At 42.7% G+C, this 17,818-nt stretch overlaps 1 protein-coding gene across 2 annotated transcripts in view; it reads left to right on the forward strand.

Moving 5' to 3' along the window:
* The window catches only part of FERMT1 (FERM domain containing kindlin 1), a 124,092-nt gene that overhangs the window by 103,078 nt on the left and 3,196 nt on the right, over positions 1–17,818 (forward strand). For both annotated transcript variants that reach the window (XM_060232676.1, XM_060232667.1), the window contains exons 10-14: positions 1,804–1,928; positions 4,471–4,577; positions 5,528–5,749; positions 7,088–7,212; positions 13,404–13,545. In XM_060232676.1, coding sequence (XP_060088659.1) covers positions 1,804–1,928; positions 4,471–4,577; positions 5,528–5,749; positions 7,088–7,212; positions 13,404–13,545 — 721 coding nt within the window. The remainder of the gene's footprint in view (positions 1–1,803; positions 1,929–4,470; positions 4,578–5,527; positions 5,750–7,087; positions 7,213–13,403; positions 13,546–17,818) is intronic.

The following is a 17,818-nucleotide window of genomic DNA, read 5'->3' on the forward strand; positions in this document are numbered from 1 at the left end:
AGGGACAGTCAGTAGATGTTGTGAGCTGGATTATAATGATCATTGGGGCACATATGGGGAGAGGTGGTCCTGTAGATATGTCAGTCGCAGCCACATCAGGCTTTAAATGTCAAAACTAAGACCTTGAAACAGATGCAGTACTCAGCTGGTAGCCAGTGCAGTTGACACAGCACTGGCCAGATGCTTGCTTGCACAGGCACTGTTATCAACAGCCGAGCCACTGCATTCTGCACCAGCTGGAGCTTCTGGATCAGTCTCAAGGGTAAGCCTGCATAGAGCAAGTAATCCAACCTGGAAGTGACCATTTCATAGATCACTGTAGCCAGGTCCTGGGGGGATTGGTAGGGCGCTAGCTGCCTGGCCTGCCAATATGATAAAAGGCAGACCGAGCAACCACTGTGACCTGTGTCTCCATTGAAAGGGAGGCATCCAGTGTCACTCCCAGGTTCTTCACCTTCTGAGCCAGCACAAGAGATGCACCGTCCAGGGTTGGCTTTGCAAGGACTGTGGGATGCGCCAAGATTCTGCCCCCACTGTCCTATTTTGCCACCACAGGAGTGTTCAGGTAAGTTTTTTTTAAAAAAAAGTCAGTCCTCTGCACTGTATTGTTAGGATTGGGCAGTCTGCCACAGAGTGTTCTTGGTATTACCTGAACACTTTTCTCTGCCAAATGCATGTCATAGCCTACATTGTCAGATCAAAGAATACAGACACAAAGCTAAATACAACAGAGAAACGTATCATAATTCAGTAGTTGCAGCCTTGGTTGACATCATAACCATCCTCAGGGAAAGCACTTTATAAGCCAGTCTTTAATAGCATGGCAACCAAACCATAGTGTGAACATCTTTGTGTGAGAAATCCTAAGGAGTTGGTGCTGTTACAGAAGGTGTTGCTTCAAATCCTGTTTTGAAAAGGAGGTGATCTGGAACAGCCTCCTCTGCAACCTGAGAAGAGAGGGAGGGAAACGATCAGCACCATAAAACAGCCCTGGAAATGAATTCTCTTCTATATTTTATTTATTTAATGTTATTTTTATAGTCCAACCTTTCTCACAGGGACAGAAGGCAGATTACAGAGTGGGCCAGCACAGTCAACACAATGGGACATTCCATGTTTTAGGATTTTAGAAATTACATACATTTCTTATGTACAAAATGGAGAAGACTCTTGAGAGTCCCTTGGACTTCATGAAGAATCAAATCAGTCAGTCCTAAGAGAAATCAACTCTGACTGTTCCCTGGAAGGTCAGATGCTGAAGCTGAAGCTCACATACTTTGGCCACCAAATAAGAAGGGAGCACTCACTGGAGAAGACCCTGATGCTGGGAAAGACAGAAGGCAAAAGAAGAAGGGGATGGCAAAAGAGGAGATGGCTGGACAGCGTTACTGTTATAACTAGCATGAATTTGAGCAGACTTCAGAGGATGGTGGAAGACAGGAGAGCCTGGTGTGACTTCGTCCATGGGGTCACAAAGAGTCGGACTCGACTGTGACTGAACAACAACAAAAAGTACAATAGGCCATGTAGACCACAGTCCTTAACCATTTATCCAAGCAAGTCTGTAAACCCATTGTGTGCAGTGCAACCCTGTTACCTGCACAGAAGAGCCCTCTTCTTCAGTTTTGCATAGTTTGTGGAAGGCTGGGTGTGAAGGAACTCTCCTGCCCTCCTGGGGGAGGCCATTCCATAAGGGAGAAAGCCCACATACAGGCTTGTGATTGGGCCCATTGGCAGGTTGACCCTGCTGACTTGAAAAAAGTTGAACTAATTAGAGCTTATAGAATTATTGTTTCCTTGCAGATCCAAAAAGTTAATGCTGAAAGCCTTCAAGGAATATTGGTTTGTCTTCAAGGACACGTCAGTATCTTATTTTAAAAATAAACAAGCTGAACATGGAGAACCAATTGAGAAACTGAACCTAAGAGGTAAGGGGGTAACTTTTCATTTATAAAGCAGGAGTCAAGTTTCACCTTTAAGACCAACCAAGTTTTATTCAGAAAGTAAGCTTTTGTGTGCTCTCTAAGCACGCTTCATCAGATGAGGGAATCAGGTAAACCTGATCCCCTCATCTGATGAAGCGTGCTTAGCACACAAAAGCTTACTTTCTGAATAAAACTTGGTTGATCTTAAAGGTGAAACTTGACTCCTGCTTTGTTCAGCTGCTTCAGACCAACACGGCTGCCCACTTGGATCTTTTCATTTATAAAGGAAAGCTCCTTTTTGTTGCCTGCTGGGTGGGGATCGCTGGTACGGTGCACTTTGCACAGTTCTGCTTGTGGCATAAGCATGACCACTAGGTATGCGTGTGCAACTATGTGAATAAACCCAGGGGATCTGTGGACTCACAAACTCCCATTCTTGCTATATTTATTTCTCCTTGTGTGTAGCAAGATATAATTAGCTGCTTCCAGATTTGCAACAAATCACAGTTGCTTGTGCTTTCCTTGCAAACCAGGATTCCAGACAATATATTTGATGCTGGTTGGCAGGAAAAGCACAAACCATAGTTAGCCAACTCAGATATAAAGGAAAACTGTGGTTTGCTTCAAAAGCAAACATGGCTAATCAGATCAGTATCTATGAGGTGCAGGAGAGCACAAGTCTGTGGAACCCCTCCCCAGGCTCATTCAGAATACTGTTTGCTGATGCAGTTCTGCAACTGTTCAATATTTTGGTTGAGTTTGTTGTTTTGTAAGTCCTTGTTAATGCTTGAAGCATTAGCTCAGGGCCGGATTAACAATTTGACCAACTAGGCACTGGCCTATGGGCCCCCATGCCTTTAGGGGCCCCGGGCTGGCTTTACCCTGCTGCTTGCAGCCCTCCCAGCCTGCATGCACAGCCAGCAACTGAGCCACTCTTTGCCCAACTTGCCTTGTGCGGCTGCTGCTGGCATCGTCACCAAGTTTGCCTCTCTCTGCCTCTCCCCTGCAGCTTTGTCAAAGAGGCTTTTGAGAAGGTGCTTGCAGGCTGCAGTGGGGGCTGTGGGTGGCAGAGCAGGTGCTCCGACTCTGAGATAATTTGCAAGGGGGCCCCTGAGATTTTGACTGTTTAGGGATCTCCACAGGGTTTAATCCGGCACTGCATTAGCTAACCCTCAGTAAATAAAGAATCATGATATTTGAACTATGTGTTGGAACCTGTTCCAGCATATATATATATATATATATTTGCACAACCATGTCACAGTGGCATGAGGCAGTTTCTCATGGTGGAAATGCTGACACAAGATTCCCCTCCGCCAATGCAAGAGCATCTTGCATGGGTAGAAGGCACCAACTGCTGGAGAAATGTACCAGAAGAAAACAGTGGCACAGGTGGATTGGCACTATATGGCCCAAGTCAATGTAGTAACCTTGGTAAGAAATAAGTCGCTATAGCCAAGTCCCTACGGTCAGGCAAGAGAATGGCTGACAGGACTGGTAATCCATGAGCTTGTCAGCAGTACCCCCTCTAAGCTTGTGAGCAAAAATTCTACTTTGTCAGCTACTAGCATTAAAGTTGTGGAAAGGAAAGGTCCCCTGTGCAAGCACCAGTCGTTTTTGACTCTGGGGTGACGTTGCTTTCACAACGTTTCCACAGCAGAGTTTTTATGGGGTGGTTTGCCATTGGCTTCCCCAGTCATCTACACTTTCCCCCCAGCAAGCTGGGTACTCATTTTACCAACCTCAGAAGGATGGAAGGCTGAGTCAACCTCAAGCTGGCTATCTGAAAACCCAACTTCCACTGGGGATAGTGAGCTACTGCATAAATTAGTTTGCTCTGGGAGCATTTTTCCTGCGCTAAGACAAAAATGGAGGGAGGCTAAAAAACTGTGGTCCAGCTCACACTAAATCAGCTTAGAGGGAAAATTGGTTGTGAGATCCTAGAGGATTCCCCGTGTTCTACAATCTAATGGCCTGTGCTGTATAGTGGTTAGAGTGTTTAACTCTAGGATTCGGGACACCTTGGTTCAAATCTCCCCTCTGCCATGGAAGCTTGCTGGGTGACCTTGGCCAGTCAGCCTCCTTCAAGTGTTAATTGTGAGGATAAAATGGAGGAAAGGAGAATGATGTAAGCCACTTTCCTCACTGGGTATAAAGGTATAAATGAATGGAATATTATTAATAATGATGATAATAACAACAAAAATTCACTTCTTCAGCATAGTATTGGATTTCGTACACTGCTATATTTACTTTATAGAGGGACTTTGACAAATTAATTATTTCACAGTTGTAGGTATGGGATGAAATGTCTTTCCTGCTGATATAGTCGTTTGCACTTTAAAAAATTGTCTTGTTTCTCTTTTAGATGCTAGTCTTTGATTTCTTATCCTTGTCTGTGTTAAAGTTCTGTTGATTACCAACTGAACTTTCCAAGACTTCAGGTTCTTTCTTGTAGCTCATGCATGAAAAATTTTTGTGTATGTTTATTTTGGCTAAGAATTCAAGTAAAGTACATATGACTTCTCATGTGTCTGTCATTCAGGGTGTGAAATTGTGCCAGATGTAAGTGTATCAGGGAAGAAATATGGAATTAAGTTGCTCATTCCTGTTGCTGATGGAATGAATGAAGTACACTTGAGATGTGATAACGTGAGTAGCAAAATATCCACCCCATCTTATAAAAGGGCTTAATGTCTGGGGCTCCAGAAATGAATGAATAATGGTTGTTCAACACATTGACAGGATTTGACTTTGCAGGTCTTGTCAGCCTGTGAATGAAGCTGTATGAAGGAGCATCGTTGTGCAGAGGCTCTGCAGAAACACATTCCACACTGCTAGTCTTGCTTTAGCTACTTTGGCTCTGGCCCACGAATGCTTGTGACTCTAAATAATGCATTCGTTTTTAAATGCCAACTGCTAAGGAAAAGAGGGAAGAAAACCCAACCTGATTGACTGATCAGGTAGAACAAAAGGTTGAGAACAAATAATCAAAAAAGAAGTACAAATGCAAAATCTATAAAAATATTATTTTAATAGACATGTTTATTTAGAAAAATCACATTTTCCGAACCACAAACTGGTTCGTGCAGTGGAGGAGCTCTTTGGAGGTTCAGGGTTTTCACAAACCTCCAACAAACTTCAATTGTCCTGGTTCATACCCATCCCTGCTAGCAATTGATAAGTTTAAATGGCCTACAGTACTGGGTTGAGGAAGAAACCAAAGGTGGGTACCATTCCTATATCAATAGACTTAGGCCAGCACACATTGGGGAAGCTCAATCTTTCTCTAGTCCTTTCAAAATCATGGCCTAAGCTAACCAAAGAAGCCTGATGCCACAACGTAAATGAACAAAATACAGTTTACTAGTAAAGGCCTGGAGATTTCCCAGACTTACAACTGAACTCCAGACTACATATATTAGTTCCCCTGGAGAAACTGGCTGCTTTGGAGGGGTGGACTCTGTGGCATTATGCCCCACTGAGGTCTCTCACCTCCCCAAACCTTGCTCTACCCCCAAATCTCCAGGAGTTTTCTGACAGATTTGGCAACCCTATTTATCAGATTTTTTTCATGAAACTCAACTGATTGTCTGTTGCAGGAGAATCAGTATGCCAGGTGGATGGCTGCTTGCACCTTGGCTTCCAAAGGGAAGACCATGGCCGATAGCTCGTACCGTCTTGAAGTCCATAACATCCTGTCATTCTTGAAAATGAAAACCAGGGCCACTGCTCCCCAGGCTGTTTCCGACCCAGAAAGCATGGATATGAAACCAGAGTGCTTTGTCTCGCCACGATACGCAAAGAAATACAAGTCCAAACAGGTAATGAGGGAAGGGAGTGTGCAAACAGAATTGCAGCCCTGTCTTCGGCAGAGAACATGATAAACAGTGCAAACCTGCAAATAGTTACTGCTTTCTGAGTCTACTGAAGTCAAGGGTTTAACTCTGTTTAAGATTGTACTGTAAGTCTTCTCAGACTGACTCAGCTCTAATTCAAGGACAGAATAGTTTTAACCAAGGCAAAGGGCATGTCTTGTTGGGTTGATGCCTCCCCCCCCCCCCCCCCAATCAATTTTGCTTTGCTTCTCAAACTGAGTTCCAAGTCTCCAGTTCTTTTTCTTTGGTGGGATTTTGGTCTGACAGTTCTGCACCTATGTAATAATGGAGTTAGATCTGAGATTTACTTGTTTAATTGCAACATTTCTACCCCACCTTTTTGTACTAAAAGAAGAAGAATGCAGATTTTTACCCTGCCCTTCTCTCTGAATCAAAGACTCAGAGCGGCTTACAATCTCCTATATCTTCTCCCCTCACAACAGACAATTGTGAGGTGGGTGGGGCTGAGAGGGCTCTCACGGCAGCTGCCCTTTCAAGGACAACCTCTGCCAGAGCTATGGCTAACCCAACGCCATTCCAGCAACTGCAAGTGAAGGAGTGGGGAATCAAACCCAGTTCTCCCAGATAAGAGTCTGCACACTTAACCACTACACCAAACTGGCTCTCAACACCCACCCCTTGCAGTGGTTTACCACAATGGTTTTTTATGTAGCAGGAACTCCTTTGCATATTAGGCCACACACCCCTGATGTAGCCAATCCTCCTGGAGCTTACAGTAGGCCCTGTATTAAGAGCCCTGTAAGCTCTTGGAGGATTGGCTACCTCAGGGGTATGTGGCCTAATATTCAAAGGAGCTCCTGCTACAAAAAAAAAGCCCTGGCAATAACAAAATGAGCAACAATGTGGGGAAAGGAGTTCTGTGGACTTGGTGCCATCACTAAGAAGGCCCAGTCACGCATAACCATCTGTTGAATCTCTTGACAGCAGGGAAACATGGAGCATGGCCTCTCCAGGTTCCCGAAATATATAGCTGTCTGAGCATCTTTTTGACCCAAAGATTGCAGTTCCGTCCAGGGGTGGAACATTCCAAGACTGAGAAACCAAACAGAGAGCCAGTCCATAATACATGATGGTTTGTTATAGGTCTTACAGACTGTTTAACACCCAAATACGAGTTTGCTTTCTGCAAGTAACAGCAGTTACATTTATCCTATTTAACTACATGTGTGTCCATCTCTCTTAATACTGCACTTCAATTTCATGCATCTCAATGAAAACTACATTTTTCTCCTGTATGTTCCTCACCACCACCATCACTTAAAGCTAACAGCTCGCATTCTAGAAGCCCACCAAAACATTTCCCACTTGTCTCTGATGGAAACCAAACTTCGGTTCATCCAGGTGTGGCAGTCGCTTCCTGAGTTTGGATTGGCATACTACATTGTAAGGTAAAGTGAATACCTTCTGGCCCTCATCTTTTGACAAATAGTTTTTCTGAACCTTTTCACTGTTTTTGTTTTGACCATGGAGTAAAAGGACTGGTCCTCTTGTGGATCAAAAACTAGCTAATTAATAGGAAGCAGAGAGTAAGTATAAATGGGCAGTCTTCGCAGTGGAGGACGGTAAGCAGCGGGGTGCCGCAGGGCTCAGTACTGGGTCCCATGCTCATTAACTTGTTCATAAATGATTTGGAGTTGGGAGTAAGCAGTGAAGTGGCCAAGTTCGCAGATGACACTAAATTGTTCAGGGTGGTGAGAACCAGAGACGATTGTGAGGCACTCCAAAGGGATCTGTTGAGGCTGGGTGAGTGGGCGTCAATGTGGCAGATGAGGTTCAATGTGGCCAAGTGCAAAGTATCCAAGAATCCCAGCTCCAAATTGGGGCCAAGAATCCCAGCTACAAATACAAGTTGATGGGGTGTGAACTGGCAGAGACTGACCAAGAGAATCTTGGGGTTGTGGTAGATAACTCACTGAAAATGTCAAGACAGTGTGCGATTGCAATAAAAAAGGCCAACGCCATGCTGGGAATTATTAGGAAGGGAATTGAAAACAAATCAGCCAGTATCATAATGCCCCTGTATAAATCGATGGTGCGGTGTCATTTGGAATACTTTGTGCAGTTCTGATCACCGCACCTCAAAAAGGATATTATAGCATTGGAAAAAGTGCAGAAAAGGGCAACTAGAATGATTAAAGGTTTGGAACACTTTTTCTATGAAGAAAGGTTAAAACGCTTGGGGCTCTTTAGCTTGGAGAAACGTCGACTGCAGGGTGACATGATAGAGGTTTATAAGATTATGCATGGGATTGAGAAGGTAGAGAAAGAAGTACTTTTCTCCCTTTCTCACAATACAAGAACTCGTGGGCATTCAATGAAATTGCTGAGCAGTCGGGTTAGAATGGATAAAAGGAGGTACTTCTTCACCCAAAGGGTGATTAACATGTGGAATTCACTGCCACAGGTGGTGGTGGCTGAATGAAAAAAACAATGGCAGCACAATATAAAAAATACAAATATGCCAAAAATATTGTGCAAATCACACTCTTAAATAGCTTGTAGAAATTAAATATATTATGAAGAGCATACAAAAGTTATCATAAATTCAGAAAACTTTAGCCAAACAAAAGTCTCAAATGTAATATTTCAGGGAGGACCCCTCAAAGTCTCTTAATTTCACAAAGAGAGTACTAAGACTCAACAACAAAGTTCCAAAGAAGTCCCTCAGTTGCTTGTTGGCTTCCGAAGGAAAAATTCTTGCCTTCACACAACCACCAGTTTTTAATTGCGTTCCTCATAAGCCAACTGTAAATAACAGACATGACCAGTAAAAGCAGCCTCTACAGAAAAGCAATATTGACAAAAACATACAAATACAGTTGATACAACAACCTGAAATTTCTAGCCAAGGTCTCTCTCAAACGCCCATTTCAGTATCTTAATTGATGGCTTAATCTAGCTGAGCACACAGATTTTTTTTAAGACGGTCACAGCTGTTGTTAATCAACCATTTAAAAGAGACATAGTCAAATTATAAGGACATACCCCAGAAACACCAAGCACTATATAAAACAAGAAAGATCATTATGTTGATGAAGACCGAAGGGTTCAATAGTGTTTAAACGGTGTATCCACCTTGCCTCTTTTTGTAACATAATTCTTTGAAAATCATCCCCTCTACTTTCCCCAATTTCAACCTTTTGTATCACAAAAATTTTTAAAGATTCCAAGTCATGATCCGTCTCAATAAAATGTTGGAGGAGAGGAACTTGATGGCGGACCCTTGAAATATGTTCCAAGATATGTGCCTTAATCGCCCTGCAAGAGCATCCTATATACATTTTTGAACAGTCTCCACAAACCAGGGCGTAAATAACACCCTTAGAGTCACAGTTAGTGAATCCAGTTAATTTGATGGTCATTTTGGATTTGGAATCCACATACTCTTTTATTTGTAATGAGTATTTGCACGCTTTACAACCTTTACAACGAAAATAGCCAGGGGGCAACCGAGAAGATGTTTGTGCCTTCTTCAAATCAGTATGCACCAAATAGTCCCGTAAGTTCCGAGATCTACGGAAACCCACTATAGGTGGAGAAGCACATCCTGCAATGCTGGAAACAATACCCCAATGGCGAAGGATGATGTTTTTAATCGCTAATGCCTTGGGAGTATACTGTAGTGAACAAAATAGCCTTTGAGTTTCCCTAGCCTCTCCTCGTTCATTATGTTTACTCCTATGCTGTAACATAAGGGAATGTTCTTGTTTCGCAGCCCTAATTTCTGCCCCTTTAATAACTGCTTCTGGATAACCTCATTCCCTAAATTGCACTGTCAGTTGATTACTAGATTTTCTGTACTCAGTAACTGAGGTGCTATTTCGTTTCATGCGTAAGAATTGTCCATAAGGTACATTACGCAGAAAAGGAGGATGGAATGAAGCATGATGTAGATACCCATTGTTGGCCACCGCCTTTCTATGATTCTTGATTGCGAAGGTATTATGAGCGGTGCGATACACCACCATGTCCAAAAACACGATAGTATCAGGATCTTTATTAAACAAAAACTTGATGCTAGGGTGACAGGAGTCCATCCACTCCACTAAATTTTCTAGTCCTTCTGCATGTTTCATCACCATAAAGATGTCATCTACAAACCTGACATAAAACAATATGTCTTCAAAAAAAGGGTTCATATTGCTGTTACAATAAAATTCACTCTCCAGCATAGCCATGAATAAACAGGCAATAGATGGCACAAATGCGCTGCCCATTGCGACCCCCTTACGTTGCAAAAAGAATTCATGATCAAAATGAAAATAGTTATTTTCAATAATCAAGTCAACTAACTCCAGCAGAAAGGGTGTTGGTGGGTCTAAATCCTCCCTCTGATCCAAATAAAACTGAGCTGTTTTTCTCAAATCCTCAAAGGGGATATTAGTATATAGTGACTGAACATCCAATGTTACTAATGAGGCATCTACAGGAATATTAAAGTCCTCAACCTTAGAGACAAAATCTTTCATGTCTCTAATAAAACTAGGAATCTTACAAACAAAAGGCTTCAAGAAGTGATCCACAAATTTCGACAAGAGTTCTAGTAGCGAGCCATTTCCTGACACAATTGGACGACCAGGAGGAGGTCTGATTTCTTTATGCACTTTAGGGAGGGCATAAAAAAAAGGTACTCTCGGGTAGGGGTTATCTAAAAATTCAAACTTTCTGGGATATGTAACCCATTTCTCTAGCATCTATAAGCACCATCCTCACCAATTTAGCTATTCTTTCAGTGGGATCAGTGTTTAGAAGTGTATAATATTCCACATCCAATAGTAATGCTCCTACCATAAGGAGATAATCCTGCCTATCCTGAATAACAATCCCTCCTCCTTTATCAGTTGATTTAATCACAAGATTGAGATTCTCAGATAGCGGGGATAAATTATCCCTTTCGTGTCTATTTAAATTATTATAGTAAGGGTTTTGTTGACTCTCAAGTTCTGAAGCACCATTCTCTCAAAAACGATGCGTGGGTCATCATTATTAGGAATAAACAAAGACTTGCGTCTAAAAGGTGTCCTTTGTTCACTGGTCCCCCCCCCCCCGTCTTGGCCAAACATATGCTTCAATTTTAATAGACGACATAATTTAAATAAGTCAACTCTAGTGGAGAATGAATCATAATAAGCGGTGGGAACAAAAACCTAAATTCAAAACCCTAAGCTCATCATATGAGAGACGGTAAGATGATAAATTTATTACTAAGTCCAATACCTCCCCCTCCTTCCTGGTTGTCCTGTGTAAAAATCCCGACCTTCCCTTGATCTACTTCTAGTATTCCTATATGGTCTGTATCGATCAGTATCATCCTCCTCTCCAGAGGTAAATGTAGAGTCCTCACCTTCAGATTCCAAATCAGAAAAAAGTCCTGCCTGGTCTGCCCAAGATACTTGGTGGTGGTGGCGGCTACAAGCATAGCCAGCTTCAAGAGGGGGTTAGATAAAAATATGGAGCAGAGGTCCATCAGTGGCTATTAGCCACACTGTGTGTGTGTATATAAATTTTTGGCCACTGTGTGACAGAGTGTTTTACTGGATGGGCCATTGGCCTGATCCAACATGGCTTCTCTTATGTTCTTATGTTCTTTAAGAGATGAGCCCCCAAGATTGAGATGCTTTTGAGCAAAGCTTGCAGTTTTTGCAACAAGATTTCTGGCAGTTCTGACTGAAGCACTTTTTAAAAAATGTTCCAGTCTGTCTATGCACCCCTTTTCCCCGACTAGAATAACCTATGGCAGAGTTTCCTCCTCTCACCCATGAAGCTGCCTTACTACTGAATCAGGCCATTGATCTGCCAAGGTCAGTTTTGTCTCCTCAGACTGGCTGTGGCTCTCCAAGGTCTCAGGCTGAGAAAGGTTTTTCACATCCTCTACTTGCCTGGTCCTTTCACCTGGAGAGGATTGAACCTGAGACCTTCTGCATGCCAAGCAAATGCTTTTCCATTGAGCTGCAACCCTTTCCTTTTGAAGCAATTGGTTTATTACCTACATAACTAACATCAAAAGGAATTATCAGTAGCTAGATGCCTGGGGAGCTACAGCAGGGAGAGGCAAGGGGGCAAAGTCATCCCTTCTTTCCTTGCCTGTGAACGGAGCTCCACTCACACAAGATGGAGAAAGGGTGATCTTGTTCCCACCCCCTCTGAAGCAGCAGGACCCTTGTGGCTGTTCGCATGTGTGAGTCCCTCCACTTCAGAAATAACATTTCCCAAGGTTGGAAAGGGCTCCTGGAACTGGAGGGCAGGGGAGATTCTGCAACCTGCTGGTGGTTTGCAGGATCAGGCCACTGACATACTGCTCTCTGCCACTGGGGACCCAAGTGGCTTACAAAATTCACAACTTGAGGGTTTTTTCATGATTTGTATATTTACTTTTACATTGTTGGGTGTAATGGTATAATAGCCACTTTTAGGTTTGTTAAACACTCCAGGACAGTTTTATGGTTATGGGATGGGATAATTAAAAAAAAAAATTATCTGAAAAATCTACCCCAGTGGATTCTTGGTTGTTTATAGTTGGAGAGGCCAAATGAATGAAATTTAGAAAATCACTGGGTGGGGGTGGCTTCAGTGATACCAATGTCTTAATAAACCAGAAACATTCCTCTAAGAAACAAGGAAAGTGAGAATACACTCGTTCTTTTAAATAGAAGAAGATATTGGATTTGGATTGCAGTGTCACCATTTTTATACAACACTTTTTAACAAAAAAGAATTCTAAGCTGAAAAAGAAGTTGGTTTTTATACCCTGCTTTTCTCTACCTTAAGGAGTCTCAGAGTCTTTCCTTCCCTTCCTCTCTCCACAACAGGCACTTTATCAGGTAGGTGAGACTGAGAAAGCTCTGAGAGAGCTGTGACTGGCCCAATGTCACCCAGCAGGCTTCATGCAGAGGAGGAGGAGGGAATCAACCCCAGTTCTCCAGATTAGAGTCCACTATGCCATGCTGGCTGAGCTGTATTGCTCTAAATGGGATGTTGTACCTGTCTATGTCCCTGCCTCCTTCCCTCTCTCTGTTCACAATCCTCTACAACGTGCAGAAGATTCTGGAGTGCCTTCTTGCTGCCTGAATTTAGTCTTCTAGGAAAAATCAAACTGGGTGGAACATGATAAAAAAAAAGTCTTGCTTATGGCAGCACATTCCTTGGAAATCATTGACAGATATGCAGTTAATGATATGTTCTTTTGACCAGAATAAGTGTGTTTATAGGTTTGCAAATTATACTTTGTCCACAGGGTGGCATATTTTGACTATTCCTGTGTTGGGATGCAGTGTGTTCTCTGAAGGAGTAAAGCAAGAGAACATTTCAGGAGTTTGTTATTTACTTGATACATTTATATCTCATCTTTCCTTCAAGGAGTTCCGATTGGCTGAGAGTATGTGATTGCCACTAAGTCAACCACTAAAGTTTATGGCAAATAGGGATTCTAACCTTTCCCTCTCAGGGCGTAATCCAGCACTGTAGCCACGCATCACATTTTTCTTAAGCTGAATGGAGTCAATTGGAGAAGAATTCTCTTTGTATTACTCTGCTTTTTTTTCTTAGAAACATGTATAAAATTAGCCAATTGTCTCCCCAGATTTAAAGGAAGCAAGAAAGATGATCTCCTGGGAATCTCTTATAACAGACTGATAAGGATCGATACAGCCACTGGGGATCCAATTACAACATGGAGATTCTCAAACATGAAACAATGGAATGTGAACTGGGAGATACGACAGGTTAGAGTCTTTTCTTTCCTTTAACCATGGGTGTCTCTTCACTTGATCGTATTTGACTTAAAGTGTTTCAGTTGATAATAGTAAACCTGCAGCCCCTAATTCCAGGTTTATAATAGGCCTGGTTTGTTGCATGCCCTTGGGAATATAAAAACTCCCCCACCCCACAGACAGAAGTCGTTACATTAATACATTTTTCTTATGAGCATTCTCTACATACACCATTTGCTTCCTCTTGGATCAGGCTGTTTTTCAGCCCATGTTAGCCAGGTTCCCTTTGAACTACCTTAATCAAAGTGAATTTTATAAAAGGCTTGAAAATTGAGGTTTCTACCCAGATATCAAATCCAGCTTCTATTTTTTCCTGCCTTCATTACTTGTGGTGAGTGGAGGAGAGAGAGAGAGACACACGTAGGTGGGTGGCTAGACAGTGTTTAAATCCGCTTGGGAGTTCAGAAAAGGCCTTCCTTTCTCTCCCATTTGCTTCCACAATATATGTTGATGACTGTCTTTGAAATCTTTAAAAGGGACTGAGAATTAAGCAGCATTATGCAACGATCTCTGTGCATAAAGAGTCACTGGGAAACCCAGGCATCTGTGCCTAATGAAAAAACACATATGACTTTCCCTGTTTCTGGTTTCCTTTTGCTTGCTTGGGGAAGGAAATAATCTTGGGATTCGACATCAGATGTACAATTCTACATGCACATAACTTGGTTCATATCTGAATTCCTTTGTGTGGTGATGGGTCTTTGCAGTACCATGGCTTATTTTTGGGCTTGCCAACAGGCCTTCAGAAAAATGTTCTGTCCCTTTAAGAGAAGCAGAATGTGTGGAAATGAGCAGTTGAAGTTTTTCATGGCAGGAGAAGTTAATAATATCATCTAGTAAATAACATCCTAGAAAGACACTGTGAAAGAGGACTCATTTTTCTCCAGGCATGTTGGCAATCATAGTCCTCCATTGTGGTGGACCACGGATTCCTGGACCCACTAACACACAAAATGGTTCCACCTATGTACAAAGTGCCTTTCCTTCTCCACTGAGTAAGCACAACTAATTCAGATGCTACCTGTAATTGGATGGCTGTTTCTGGGCAACTGTGGTTTCCAGCCACAACCAAATTATACATTTCCCAGAAGATTCATGAACAGTGTCCTTAAATTGATTTATTTACATACAGTGTTTGCATTCTTCGTTTGAACAGATGTTTCTCAAGGTAATTTCCCTGATAAGGCAGCAGTTAAAACATCACAAAAATCCTGTGTATCTGTCTCTGTGTGCACGCTCTTAAATATGAAAAGCAGAAATAGAAAACGGCTAGTAGAGTAGAGAAACGGTACAGGAAAGTGGCTGCTGTGAGAATTAGTTTTCTCTCCTGTTCCTTGTCCACTAAAATTATCCAGCCTACCGGCTGCTTTTCTTTTTCTGCTTTTCTTGATACCTGGTTTTGGATTACAGCCTCCAAGGCTGCTTTTCAGTGAATCACCAGGTCTCTCCTTGTATAGCATGTAGTTCTGGCTTTAGAGTCTGGAGTGTCTCTTGTCACATATGAACGAGTGAGAGGAGAAAAGATAACTGCAGTTACCTTGATTGAGGCAAAGCACCCTCATTTCCCTCAAGGGTTAACATGATTATTAGCAGGCCTGCTCTGGCTTGCAGATGTCCATAGTTTGGGCCTTCCTGCAGATACCATCCTTATTTCTTTCAAGGCCAGGCTCAAGAATGTGGTAATTGATTAATTGTGAGAATCTGCTCAGTTGTGTAACCAGATTGGGGGGAGGGGGGAATTAGGAGTGGACGTTACACACACACACACACACACACACATATATATATATCCCTCTCATGGATTGCTGCCTTGACGTGGCGAGAGGGCTTGCGTGGTTCAGTGAGGCTGTGGGCTATGCCATGCAGGGCCACCCAAGATGGGCAGGCCATAGCTGAGAACCCAGAGAAAATTACAGTCAGCAAAAACAAGACCTGGCACTGACTGTGGCTCAAATCATGAGCTACTCATTGCAAAATTCAGGCTTAAACTGAAGAAAACTGGGGAAGCCATTAGGCCATTCAGGTTTAACCTTGATCACATCCCTTATGAATATATAGTGGAGGAGAAGAATAGATTTCAGGGACTAGAGTTGATAGACAGAGTGCCTGAAGAACTATGGACGGAGATTCATGACATTGTACAGAAGGCAGCAACCAGCACCATCCCGAAGAAAAAGAAATGCAAGAAAGCAAAGTGGCTGTCTGATGAGGCTTACAAATAGCTGAGGAAAGCAAAAGGCAAAGGTGAAAAGGAAAGATTCACCCAACTGAATACAGATTTCCAGAGAACAGCAAGGAGAGATAAGGAGACCTTCCTGAAGGAACAATGCAAAGCAATAGAGGAAAATAATAGAATGGGAAGGACAAGAGATCTATTCAAGAAAATTGGAGAAATCAAGGGAACGTTTCATGCAAACATGGCCATGATAAAGGACAAAAACGGTAGGAACCTAACAGAAGCAGAAGAGATCAGGAAGAGGTGGCAAGAATACACAGAAGAATTATACAAGAAGGACCTCAATGTGCTTGACAACCATGACAGTGAAATTGCTGACCTTGAGCCAGACATTCTGGATTGTGAAGTCAAATGGGCTTTAGAAAGCATTACTAACAACAAAGCAAGCAGAGATGACGGTATCCCAGTTGAGCTTTTCAAAGGCCTAAAAGATGTGCTGTTAAAGTGATGCACACATTATGTCAACAAATCTGCAGAACGCAATAGTAGCCACAGGATTGGAAAAGATCAGTTTATTTTCCAATCCCAAAGAAGGGTAATGCCAAGGAATGTTCAAACTATCGCACCGTTGCACTCATTTCACATGCCAGAAAGGTCATGTTAAAGATCCTACAAACTAGGCTTCAGCAGTATGTTGATCGGGAACTACCAGAAGTTCCAGCTGGGTTTCAGAGAAGTAGAGGAACTAGAGATCAAATTGCCAACATTCCCTGGATTAAGGAGAAAGCATGGGAGTATCAGAAAAACGTCTATTTCTGTTTCATTGACTATGCTAAAGCCTTTGGTTGTGTGGATCACAACAAACTGTGGCAAGTCCTTAAAGAGATGGGAGTACCAGACCACCTCACATGTCTCCTGAGAAACCTGTATAAGGGTCAAGAAGCAACTGTCAAAATGGGATATGGAACAACTGACTGGTTTAGAATAGGAAAATGAGTTCGACAAGGATGTATATTGTCACCCTGCTTATTTAATTTATATGCAGAGTACATCATGTGGAATGCTGGCTTGGATGAAGCACAAGTTGGAATTAAGATTTCTGGGGAAAACATCAACAACCTCAGATATGCAGATCATAGAGTTGGAAGGGACCTCTAGGGTCATCTAGTCCAACCCCCCGCACAATGCAGGAAACTCACGAACACCTCCCCCCTAAATTCACAGGATCTTCATTGCTGTCAGATGACCATCTAGCCTCTGTTTAAAAGCCTCCAAGGAAGGAGAGCCCACCACCTCCTGAGGAAGCCTGTTCCATTGAGGAATCGCTCTAACGGTCAGGAAGTTCTTCCTGATGTTGAGCCAGAAACTCTTTTGATTTAATTTCAACCCGTTGATTTTGGTCCTACCTTCTGGGGCCACAGAAAATAATTCCACACCATCCTCTATATGACAGCCCTTCAGGTATTTGAAGATGGTGTTCATATCACCTCTCAGCCATCTCCTTTCCAGGCTAAACATCCCCAGCTCCTTCAACCTTTCCTCATAGGACTTGGTCTCCAGACACCACTCTAATGGCAGGAAGTGGGGAGGACCTAAAGAACCTCTTGTTGAGGGTGAAAGAGGAGAGCACAAAAGTAGGCTTGAAAACTCAACATCAAAAAAACTAAGATCATGGCATCCGGCCCCATCACACCTTAACATATAGAAGGGGAAGACATGGAAGTAGTGACAGACTTCACATTTCTAGGGTCCAAGATCACTGCAGATGGTGACTGTAGCTATGAAATTAAAAGACGTTTGCTCCTTGGGAGGACAGCTATGGCGAACCTGGGCAGTATAATAAAAAGCAGAGACATCACCCTGCCAACAAAAGTCCGTATAGTCAAAGTGATGGTATTCCCAGTAGTAATGTATGGCTGTGAGAGCGGGACCCTAAGGAAGGCCAAGTGCAGATGCTTTTGAGATGTGGTGCTGGAGAAGACTCTTGAGAGTCCCTTGGACTACAAGAAGATCAAATCAGTCAGTCCTAAGGGAAATCAACCCAGACTG

The sequence above is a fragment of the Heteronotia binoei genome, chromosome 1 (assembly GCF_032191835.1).
Source record: "Heteronotia binoei isolate CCM8104 ecotype False Entrance Well chromosome 1, APGP_CSIRO_Hbin_v1, whole genome shotgun sequence".
Classification (NCBI taxonomy): Eukaryota; Metazoa; Chordata; class Lepidosauria; order Squamata; family Gekkonidae; genus Heteronotia; species Heteronotia binoei.